The following is a 12530-nucleotide window of genomic DNA, read 5'->3' as shown; positions in this document are numbered from 1 at the left end:
CTACAGCTTCTCTTGAGTCTATAGGAGTTCAGTCGGGAAGATCAGGGCGGATATGCCCCGGAAAGAAAGAAATCCCTAAATCCAGTTAGTTGGAAATATTCTTTAGGGTAAAAGGCTGGTTTAGCTCAACAATTGATAGATTGCGTTATATTGTCTGCTTCGTTCTATTTGCCGCTAAAAGCATTCTGTCCTGATGGTTTAAAAACCTAAAAAGATGGCAGTTATCACCTGCTGACGAAGTGGTGAGGTTTGCAGAGACTAAAGATCTCCTAGCTTCTAAAAGAAGAAATTCTCACAGGCCTTTATTTCAAAGTTTCAGATTCAATTCCAAGGCAGCTTTTCTTTAGTCCTCAGGATATGATTCTTTAGTATGTTACCAGGGGCTGAGCTCAATAGCAACTTACTCAAAGACAAAGACTGCGGCTACTTTAGCCTCAGTATGTTCCTACAGTAAGGATAGGGGAATCCCCGGTGGTAAGTAGAATCCAAGGGGTTGGCAAAGATAGGATCTGGAGGTACCGGAACTGATGAGGTTCACCTTTGGCACCAGCCGCCAGAGGTGGTTTGTCATCTCTTGCTGTTAAAAACTTAATTTCTTTTCTTTTTCTTTTCTGCTCTTTTATTTTTTTCACTTGGTTATTTATAAAAAAAATATATATATATATTATTTATCCAATGGTTGTTATTTATTAATTGTATATTAATTCTATTACATGAATATTATATGAGTATCATTGTATTACTTTTTTGAAATTGAAATTTTCTTTTGAATTTGATACCTGCTATATCTAAATTTATTATGTATGGCCAATTATCTAAATCAGTCTTTTACCGATCTTTATACATAAGATTTAAATTAAATACTCTACCAATTTAAGAACTTTAGATATTATTGTTTCAAGATACTCCACTTAGGAGTAGTAACATACATCCTATCCACAGGTATTCAACCAACCCAATCCGATCAGATAGAATTCCTAACTCGATCGGCAGCGGATAGATTTTCGTGCGGGTCAGATAGGGTGCGAGTTGAACTAAAAATCCTATCTGACCAACCTGCACTTTATATATATATATATATATATAAATATGTTTCAAGTGGATGTTAAATCAAGGACTTCTCACTATACAAAAGATCCTTAGCCATTAAGAGAAGATCATTAATTGATAATTTAATATTTTTTTATTACATAAAAATTAGTTCTATTTTAAATTATCAGTAATTTATATAATAATATTGCATCTTTTTTGTAATCGGCATGTAGAGTCGAGTACCCAGGAAAATAAGAACGGACAGAGTTAAGGTTGGAATATTCTCAATCCACGGATAGGGTTAGATTGGATCCAAATCCTATCCTACCCATTACCACCCCTAGTCTCCACCAACTAAAAACTTTAGACATTATCCTGATCTCCTCAAAAAGGACTCAGATTAGTCCAAAGTTCAACCTAAGAACCTTAGATATAATTTCCTTAAGTATTCTCAATCTAAGTCTTGATTCAGATTGATTACCCACCAATCAAAAGAGTTAAGATATTATCTCGACCTTTTTAGGCAAAACTTATATATGACTATAATCTAATCTAAAAACTTTAGATATATATTTTTTTAAATCTTCTCAGGACTAAGGATCATTTAATCATTAAATAATCTGAAGTTTAAATACTCATAGTGTAAACCAACTAAAAAGATGTTCCCAACTTTTATAATTGAGTTTATAATTTTTTTTCTAGTGTTTTGAGATAGCTTTAAGATGTTATTTAAGAGATCAAAATATATCTTAGATGTACAAGAGAACTTATGAGAACAAGTCACTACAGTATGTGCAAGAGGATAATAGAGTATGTGAGCTCAGCAACTTCAGATCATAGTTCAATTCTACTTTTGAGATATTGCGACATAATTTATAGAGTAAAGGACAAATCCATCCTGACCTTTTTTACCACGGACATTTTCGTCCTCGAGGGTTGGGAAATACGGCAACGTCCCTGACCCCCCAGAAAACTGGACATTTTTACCCCTCCGTTAGAGTGTCTCCGTTTAGGGTTGACGGAAAACGGTGACGTGGCTCCGTGGCACTGACCTGGCCGTAACGGGTTGCCACGTCAGCTGGGCTTTCTAAAAGAGGACAAATATGTCCCCAGAGCCCAAAACGCAGCCGTTTTTCCAACGTCCCCAATGTTTGAAATCCTTGAACCCTAATCCCTCGAACGCAGTCTGATAGTGAAGCGGGTGAAGGAAGAAAGGGAGCATTGCGACCATGGCATCCGACGGAGTGGCGTCAAGCTCGAGAAGAGGCCTAGTTCCAAACGGCAGCGATGGAAAAGAGGGTGTGTCACCAGGTGCTTCTGTGGAGAAAACGCAATCCTGTTCTTGTCGAGGACGAGCAGCAATCCGAACAGATTGTTTCTGGGATGTCCCTTTTATAAGGTAAGCAAAGGCCATCTCTGTAACTCCGTTTGTGTTAGGGTTTATCCTCAATTCAAACTTTTTCTGATCCTTGAGGATTGATTTTGTGCAGGTAAGACAACCATGCTGCAAGTTTTTTTTGTGGCTGGACGAGCATGTAGCTGGCCTTGGTGTTGGTGTTACAAGACCCCTGTGGCACGAGCACATTCTGCATGGTGAAGAGCATCTCAGGATGAAAGAAATAGAAAACAGGATGTTGTTGTTGAAGAGGATAGAAGCGTTAGAGGTTAAAAAAAATCCAATTGCGTGGAGCATATGTGTGATGTTTGTTGTCCTGATTTTTGCTTTTTTTAGTTGTAAGGAATGATGTAAGATTGGTGAAAATGTTGGAAATGAAATGTATTAATCATTTTTGCATCTTGTATCACTTTGGGTCATGTTTGTGATTATGTTTGTGTGTAACAAAAGTTGGCAAAATCACAGGAAATAGAAGTTTCAACAACTGATATTTAGAGTGTAAAAGTATACATCCATCATCTAAGCTGACATCAAAATAACAGGAATGCTACCATTAACATCTCCTTACTTGACAATTGATGTTTTAACTCAAAATAAAGACCCAAATCAAAAAAAGGAAATTGTATCTAGAATTTGTGGTTATCAGTTACATTGGGTCACATGTAAACAAAAAAAAAAAAAATCATAATATCATCAGCCTTCTCTCATGTTGATTCCGTAGAAGCTGGGTCACTTGGTTTTGTTCTCTGGAAATCTTCCTGAGTTGCTGCGTCCTGTGTTGTGCCAGAATGTCCTTGAACCAGTGGTGCCGGTGGCCTGAAGATCTTCTGCTTTGGTCTAAATTTTGATGGTTTCGAGCGAGAAGTGTTGCTAACAATCTCTGGAGCCTTGCCTGCAGCATTACATGAAGGGGTTGTACTTGGGGCTGGTAGCCTGAATGGAGTGACTGTTGGGACAGGAGGTGCTATGACCAGCGTGGATCTAGTAACCCTGGTTGGAGCTGCTGCAGCATTTGCATGAGTTGGTCCTGCTGCACTCATAACCTGCACGCATGAGGAGACCAACCAAGGGAAAAAAATTTAAACCATATAATTTAGGAATGAAACAACTAAGTATATCAACTTCATCACAAAGAGCACAAATTAAACAGTTACAGTATTTGCTTGTTGCATGGTTGTGCGTTGGTTGGTTGGTTGGCTGCTCGAAGAATCTTGGACAGTTAATGAGCATGGGGTATCAGCAAGATAATCAGACAGATTTGTCCTCTAAATTGTCTACACTAAGACATCCAGATCCTTGACGAATACCTTACTAATACTTATTAACCCCTGAACTATATGGAATTCAGACAGATAAGTCCCTGACAAACTCATCTCTAAGCCAGCTACTGTATAGTAGGGTATAATCCAACCAAAAAATATGCAATGAAAACTTATCACTGGGGGTGGAGCTGACTGGGACAAAGGGAGCACAACTAGTTGTTGAGAGCTGTTTCCTCCTTGCTTCTTAGGCTTCTTTGTCTTAGGCCTCCAGTTGGGGTTTGATGGAGCTCCCTTGCAGGTTTTGTAGTTGTGGCCCCTTTCCCCACACTTGCTGCAAGCCACCGAGAATGACTTCTTCAATTTCCCACCTTGCATCAATGGCTCAGCATGGTCTTTCTGTCTATTGTGAACTTTTGGCCGGCCAATAGGTCTCTTGATGATGGGGGTTCTGGTTGTGAGTACTCAGTACGAGGCCAGAATTCTGCACTTGGGACTGGTTTGATGCAGTGTGAATATGTCCTCCTGATTGATTCCATACACAACCAAGGGTGGACATAGTCTTTTGCCTTGTCACGCCTCTTCACAATAGCAGCAAGTGCATGTGTGCACGGCATGCCTAACCAAAAAATATTTTCAATTTGATCATATAGCAAATACAAGTTAAATTACAGATGATAAAACAACTAACATTGTAATTAACAGGTTGTAATTAGATTTGTGGTTTACCAGTAAGTTGCCATCGATTGCAGGAGCAGGTGTACTTAATGAGATCCACATCTACCTTGCTTCCTTTGCGGCTCACTTCGAACCTTTTTCTTTCATTATCTCCAACCAACTCTGCTGTCCATTTTGTCCCAAGAGTAAGTAATCTTTCCATCCGTTTTTGCTGTACTGGTGCTAGTTTACCAGGGTGATTTTCCAGCACTCGCTTGTGATTTACCATCCTCCTCATCAGGTAACACCTGATTTCTTCGCACATAGTCAAGATTGGCTTGCAGCGGTAATTAACAATTTTGGCGTTGAAAACCTCACACATGTTGTTGGTGAGGTTATCAACTTTCGGCCCATGCGAAAAATAAGCCTTGACCCATGTCTTTGGCTCAAACTTGGAGATGTATTCCCAAGCCCCCTGATTCACTGCCTTCAGCCTTTCCATACAGTCTTTGAACTCCGCAACTGTTGTGCATCTGACACACTCCCAGACAACCTCTCTTATGTATAAATCTTTGAATCTATTAACGAAGTTCTTCCACATGTGCATCACGCAGTTCCTGTGCCTGGCTTTTGGCATGACTTCCTTTAAGGCAGGGAGTAAACCCTGCATTGAACATGAGCAGCCAACATTTACAACTCAGCAAATATATTAAGTGTGCAAGAATGAACCAATAAAACATCATACCTTTTGTTGATCTGAAATGAAGTTCCAGCCATGGTTTGCATCGTCTCCTATGTCTGCCTGAAGGTTAGTCAGGAACCATTTCCAGGCATCCTTCGTCTCAGCCCTCACAACCCCATATGCAACAACATAAAATTGGTTGTTTGCGTCTTGGGCAACTGCTGATAGAAGCCACCCCATGTAGTATGTCTTGAGAAAGCATCCATCCAGGTGCAGCAAAGGCCTACACCCTTCCTTGAACCCTTGCTTACAGGCATCTAAGCATATGTATATCTTGTCGAAAACAGGGGGAGCTTCTGGAATTGTCATAAGTTCCAACCTTGCAGTAGATCCTGGATTAGAACTTAAAATCTGCTCACAATAGTCCCTTGTCCTCTTGTATTGTTCCTTCTCGTTTCCCATAATCTTATCCCTGGCCTCAACCACTACTCTATACACCATTTTAGGATGGGGAGCTAGAGAAAAATCCTCCCTTAGGAATTCAGTTGCCTCCCTAGTGGTCATGTGTGGTTGGGTAGCCATCCTCTTCACAATTTTCCTGCTGATCCAATGCTGGTCTGCTGCGTTACTCCCTAAATTCCTTGCACAACTATGCTCTGGCTGGTACGTCTTAATTTGGTAACATTGCAGAATTTTGTTGTAAGAAAGATGAACCAAGAAATTGCATTCTTCATTCTCACTCTCTCCCTATCATTCTTGATCCACTTAACCTCCCTACCTTCAGCAATGAATGAGTCCTTCACCACATCTTTAAACCGCTCAACAGTTGCAAACCTCATCCCTAACTCAAATCTGCCCTGACCATGAGCATAGTCATCATCAAACTCTGGAAACTTGTGGCCTTCACCTTCATCATCGGATCCCATAGGTGTGTGCATTTCCTCCGACTTGTACTCAAACATGATTTTCTCAAGCTCTGTGGGGACTTCACTTACATAGTATCTCCCTGCATTATCCACTCCAGACCTATTACCACCACCTCCTCCATCAATAGGCCCAGCAGCAGACCCTAAACCAGCTTCACCAGCTGCCCCTTTTTTAGTTTGACCACTATCTTCTCCAGTTGGATGCTCCCTTTTACCATCTTGCACCTTCTTCTTACCCTTCTTATACTTATCCTTCATCCCTTGTCTCTTTGTGAATTTCTTCTTGGGGGTTATCACCTTTCTTGGCTCCCTTACTCTTTTCCTCTTGCCACCAACAGCCCCTATACTACTGTCAGAATCACTTCCATCACTCTCCAACCCAGCTGGTGGAGGTTTATATAATACATCTTCGGTGCTCTCATACCCATCATCCGATGAAGAGGATGTCTTCAATTCCTTTAATATTTCATCCACATCTACTTCATCGTCACCATCCTTGCCAGCATCATCTACTACCTCCGGAGCATCAACGGAGTGGTCAAAGTAAATGTAGAACTCAAGACTCTGTTGGTACTTCACTAAGTTCTCCCGCATTGCATTGATCCCTGCATCTCCGGTTAACTCGTTCAGCTCGGACTCAAGCAACCCACTTGTTCGATCATATCAGTATACTGCCTTGTACGAATGGTATCCCAAACCCTTAAATAAGGTTACAAGGTCTCCGAAGTTCACAAAATCTAGGTCCATCTCCGAGAACCTCTCTTCTTTACCATTCTGATAAACAAGAACACCATCACTACCTCTCACGAAGCTACCTCCGTGGTGAAAAACTAGCACCACAAAAACATCCACCATCTGAAAATTACCAAGAAACAACTATGTGTGAGTACTACATTACATTCAAAATTTATTACAAAATCCCCCTTTGCCCTAACACAGTACCTCCTACGACTACTACACACCATGCTCTAAAAACCATTTTTTGCCCTCATTACACCTCTGTTACACACACTGTCAACATGCATGCATGATCACTTCACCCTTACTACAAACTACAGAAACTTCAGGAGTAAGGAGGGTGATCTTACCTTGAAAGGAAGACGGCGGTGCTAACCTCCACGGTAACCTTCTTTCTTGCCTCCGACAGCTTACTCACTGAACGCCGATTGCTCTTCCACGTAGTGCAATTTTTGGAGGGAGAAACAGGGGGAGGGATTTTGATCGTCTTGGTGTTATGTGTATTGCGTGTGTGAGTTGTGCTTAGTTTCAAAAGGTTGGGGAGAAACGGCTGCTTTTTGGGCTCTGGGGACATATTTGTCCTCTTTTAGAAAGCCCAGCCGACGTGGCAACCCGTTACGGCCAGGTCAACACCACGGAGCCACGTCACCGTTTTCCGTCAACCCTAAACGGAGACACTCTAACGGAGGGGTAAAAATGTCCAGTTTTCTGGGGGGTCAGGGACGTTGCCGTATTTCCCAACCCTCGAGGACGAAAATGTCCGCGGTAAAAAAGGTCAGGGACGGATTTGTCCTTTACTCTAATTTATACAACACAAAACAATGTATTCTCAGATTCTACGAAAGTAACCTATAACAACTAAAGTTCCAATTATCCACAAGTATCTTCACCACTCAAAAGATAAATACAATTTGAAACTACTTATGCCGCAATGCCAATCATTATTTCTGTTTCCAACATAGATTATCGTGAATAATATTCTACAAAGGAAAGCCTAATCTCATAGTATAATGGCAAGGATCACTAATTCTTAGAATTCATATGCCTAACTGAACCTCAAAAAAATAGCTCACAAATAGAGTTACCCAACACATATAGACTATCAAGGCCTTAGCTAATAGCTATCAACAGTATGGAGTAACATAGATAGCATAGATTTCATTCCCCCACGAGTTCTTCCAAGTTTTAGCTATCAGTGAAATGCAAGAATCGAATGCATATGAAACATAAGTACTAGATTCATACATCACAGTTGTGGGAAGAGGGCATGATATCTTCGCGCTTCTTGGCAGTGAAAATATCAATTCCAACAAAGTGGCACTTAGCGTGACCGTGCTTACCGGTCTTGGAGGTTGAAACTGCAACCTATTATGAAAAGGAACCCATTTGTAAGCATCAATCAGTGTCTTATGGAGGAGACTACACCAAATGCTTACAATCAGCAATAGCTGCTAAATTGTAACATCAAAACACGAATCCCTAGCTACTTAAACAGGTTCAACAAATTCAAACTCAGCATCGAACACCACATACCCATAAAGTCCGTGTTTGAGAACTTTCATCAAACAGCTTATAACTTAAAAAAAAATGACGTCTAAAAAACCGATTAATTCACCAAAATAAGTATTCTAAATCTTTTATTATTCATATTAATTTTTCATAATTATATTTTTTATTATTATATTTTTCTTCTCAAATTTTTTGAATGAAAAAAATGAGAATAAATTAGATTTTTATAATTTGTTCTATTTTATCACCAAACAGAATATAAGAACACTAAATTCTGTGTCTCTGTCCTTTAAGTCTTGTTCTCAGTATCTTGTCTTGTTTTGTTCTCAAAAACAAATGCGGCATTATATACAATGCTTCATATAAATTCGTTACTGTACAAAAAATCATGTCTTTATTTGCAAAAAAAAAAAAATCACAAATATTTTCGAATACAAAATTGTTGTTCTTATTTGCTTGAAATTATTGCTACACAATCCAATCCGTATATATATATAAAAATTCGAACATAACCAATATATATAAGAAAGCAATAATACATAAGATTAGGATTAAATCTTTGAATGCCAAACTCATTAAAAAGAATACTGAATAAGAAAAATAAATCTTTATTATTTCTCAATAATTCAATCATAGATAGTTCTAATACCACTTGTTAAAAATTTTCAGAATTTCCTTAACCCAAGATTTAAATCATTAAGAAAGAAATATTTGAATGCAGAAGCGTACCTGAATTTGTAAGCATGATTAAAAGAGTTTGGTTCTTTGATCTTCCTCAACCAAAGTCTTCTGTATCTCTAATAGGGCTGAATTGCACCATCTCCCCTATGATTAACAGCATCCAATCCACTCTTCCTCTAATAATGTGTGAAGTTTCTAACCCTCAGATTCCTCATTATTTATGACGATTTCTGTTTACATTTTGAAATGCCTAATCATGCTATATCATACATACAGCTTGAGTTCAGACATCAGAAAATGAATATAATAGAAAATTATAGTGCGACAAGATGGTGATGTCCTCAAATGTTCATAATATCAATAAACAATGGCTCATGATAGTAAAAATAAATAAGCAATAGATTAAATTGACAAAATATCAACCATGGGTAAGTAGTAGGGAAATTGTAGTGCTGAAATCTACTTCTAATGCCCATCCCATCCTAAAACAAGATAAACAAATATTATATAAAATGCAAATACTTACAAAGTCATCAAGTCATCATAAATACAAGTAACTACGTTTTTAAATAATAAAATCCAGACATGAACAGTTTAAGAAATGGTGGTCATCGAATATAGATAGATTATTAATAATTATACATGTAATGTAAACATACCTGAAGTTGAGATCCTTAGAATTAAGTAACTAGTGTGTTCTGTAATCCGCCAATAGAGCAATGAATGAAGGGGAGAATTTGCAACAAAAGTAAACTATATGATCTGAGGCTTCCATGACAAAGGTTTTCATTCAGGAAACACGACAAACAAAGCAGATAAATAGTGTGATCAAAGACAATAGTAACTGGCAAAGGCATAAAAGCTGTTATAAAAATGTGCTGTTTAGCTTGATAGTATGGTTTCTTGATATGTTTGGTGTTTTGATATTGTATAAACTGCGACGCATTGACCCCTGCTTCTTTTGGACAGGCTGAGTTACTTTGTGTTACTTATTCTAGTTACCTTGTGTAATGTGTTACTTATCCAGAAAAAAAAACCCCGTTAGCAAAATGTTGCAGTGAAAAAAACAAAGCTTTATATCATAACATTCATTAAAAAAGAGAACAAAAATAGTTACTAAGTACTAAACATATCCCTTAACAAGAATGGTGCATTGTACACAAATCATGCTTCTCTATCATTATGTCAAACATAACAGGACTATAGTGAAAGATAAAGTTCACTAAGGCCATCACAGAAAGGTATAGTACTTAATTGACCATGAACATTGAAATGATCCCAAAGCTTTCACTAAAATATACTCACATAATTAGCAACTATTAGTAAATCAGATTGAAGATATCCAAACGGCACTATACCAAGATCATAGTTTCACAACCAAGTCCAAGACACTTCTTGATATGAAAATGCTCAAACTATTAGAGTAAAGAACTACTTTCTATGGCTAATGACAGTTTTCATGAAAGAAGAAGAACCTTACATAAAAACACGATGACTAATGAGTAATAACAAAATCACAACCAACACATACACCGTAAGGGAAATTGCATCTTATTATAAATTATTCAAGTGTATACAGCTGACAAATATCAGCACTATAACTAACTAAACAGTTTCTCATTGAATCATCAGAAGGATAAAAAATATATGAATCTTACAAAACAAGAAACCCCTACCTAAAATGTTGAGAAAGAAAGGCCCCTAATCCATGGGGAGGGGTCATGAAACAGGAACAGCTCCAGAAGTATGAGAACTCTCCCACACTTCAATACCTTCAACACCTTCCCTACTAACAAACAACCTATCCCCACCACCTTCAATCTTCTTTATATCCCCTCTCTCTGAATCACCCCTCTTATCCACGAAGTTCCTCCGAAACAACCCTTCACGCCCGCTCTCGCCTTCACCGCTGCCACCATGACCTTGAACCCTTGACCAAACCTCCAAGCTTCCACCTCTTCCAACAAACACTTGCCCCCAACAACAATGCACCAACAAATTATTCACTTCACCACCATAATTTACCATGCTAGGGTTCTTCTCCTCCAAATAAACCCAAGGATCATCCCCCAAACGCCTCATGTCAGCCATACCCAAATCCCCAGACTTAGAACACAGCTTGAAAATCGATAACCCTTCCGCGTCAACATCCACGTCAGCAAATGAGTCTCCGAACCTGCTACTCCGACCCGCACCAGGCTCGTTTGTCTCCCAAACCACGTCTCTGGACCTGGGGTCCCAAATCCGTATGTAACCGGAGTAGCCGAACGCGCCGCTCGTGATGGCGGTTCCGACGAGAACTCCGGTTGCCGGAACAAACGTCAGCTTCGACGGAACCATGTGCTTTGCCTGGTTCCCCGATTGGCGCCCTAACTGCGATACAATCTGGATCCTCTCTTTGTCGATCTCGAGAACAATGTTCTCGCGGTGAGGACAATCGAACGAGGCGAACACGGAGGTTTCCGAGGCGGTTATGGCGTTAACGCGAGCCTTGAATATGCGAGGATCTGAAGGATCGGTCCAGTGTACGGATCCAACGTGGCGGCTGCTGGAGAAGTCGTAGAAATGAAGTCCGGCATCGGATTCCGATCCGACGGCAGCGATCTCCGTCCATACGCGGCAGATGGAGTCGATCTCGTCGAGGTGAGTACGGAGAGTGCCGGTGTGGGCGAGGCTCCAGTCATAGCTGGAGATCTGGCCGCCGTGCGCGATCCAGACCGCGCCGTTGTCGGCGACGGCAAAGGTGGAAGGGAGACCCTCGGAGGCGGGACTGATGGACTTGACGATGGAAGCATCGATGCCGGAGAAGGGCGGGGGAGCGGCGGCAGAGCGGAAGTGGGAGTCTATGCCGTAAAAGGCGGCCTCGTCAGCAAGCTCCTGTGTGGAGAAGCGACGGGCGGCGGAGGGGATCTGATTGGTGCGCAGGAGGGAGAGGAGGACGGAGAAGATTTCGGGGTCCCGGTCTATGAAAACCGGGTTGGGGTCGTTGGCGGGGCGGTTCGAGAGGACAAAGAGGAGGGAGTCTGGACCGGCGGACCGGATGGTCGAGAGGGTTGTCTCGAAGAGCTTGCCGCCGACGTTGAGCTTGATGCGTTCGCTGGTGGCTTGGGACTCTGATGCCGCCGCAGAGGCTTGGGAACTGCCCTCTGCCTCCATTGTTGACTGGTGATGACTATGTCTATCAGCTGATGCTTCTCCCTATCTCAGTTTTGGACTTTTGGTCATTTTCGTTTTTCTTTTTGAACTATTAAGGAAGGTAAAAAAATGAGGCCATAATTCCTTACTCTAATATTTTTGTAGGAATATCATTAACCTTCATAAAAATAATTATAAAATATATCTTTTTTTTTAAAAAGTTACTAATTATATTGATCCTTCTAATTATTAGTTTTTTAATTTTATTTCTATTCTCTTTTTTTGGGTACGAAAAATTGACAGAAATTAGAATTCTTGGAGAGCATTAATGAGATTGAAGCAATCTCCTTTCGAAATAGAGTACGGATTGGAAAACACTAACTCTATCCTCTCATTTCTTTTTTATTTTAGATACAGAGGCATTTAGAGAAAAGAAGCAGCTAGGGTTTTCATCCAACTTCAATCTCTGTCATTCTCATCCTCTTCCTCTGCTGCAAGTTTCGTACGCCTCTGTC

The 12530-nt window shown here is 40.1% G+C and overlaps 2 protein-coding genes across 2 annotated transcripts; both read right to left on the bottom strand.

The window, feature by feature from the left end:
* Positions 1-4064: 4064 nt before the first annotated feature.
* On the bottom strand, positions 4065-5527 carry LOC112730292 (uncharacterized). Its single transcript, XM_025780385.1, has 3 exons — positions 5090-5527; positions 4417-5008; positions 4065-4306 (listed from the first exon to the last, which is right to left on the bottom strand). Exons 1-3 carry the CDS (start codon positions 5525-5527, stop codon positions 4065-4067), a joined length of 1272 nt encoding a protein of 423 aa, XP_025636170.1.
* Positions 5528-10494: 4967 nt separating this feature from the next.
* LOC112727765 (protein ENDOPLASMIC RETICULUM-ARRESTED PEN3-like) lies at positions 10495-12101 on the bottom strand. The gene has a single exon (XM_025777664.2). It carries the CDS (start codon positions 12034-12036, stop codon positions 10600-10602), a length of 1437 nt encoding a protein of 478 aa, XP_025633449.1. The 5' UTR covers positions 12037-12101; the 3' UTR covers positions 10495-10599.
* Positions 12102-12530: the final 429 nt, after the last annotated feature.

The sequence above is a fragment of the Arachis hypogaea genome, chromosome 12 (assembly GCF_003086295.3).
Source record: "Arachis hypogaea cultivar Tifrunner chromosome 12, arahy.Tifrunner.gnm2.J5K5, whole genome shotgun sequence".
Taxonomy (NCBI): domain Eukaryota; kingdom Viridiplantae; phylum Streptophyta; class Magnoliopsida; order Fabales; family Fabaceae; genus Arachis; species Arachis hypogaea.
This window is presented reverse-complemented; position numbering and strand designations above follow the sequence as displayed.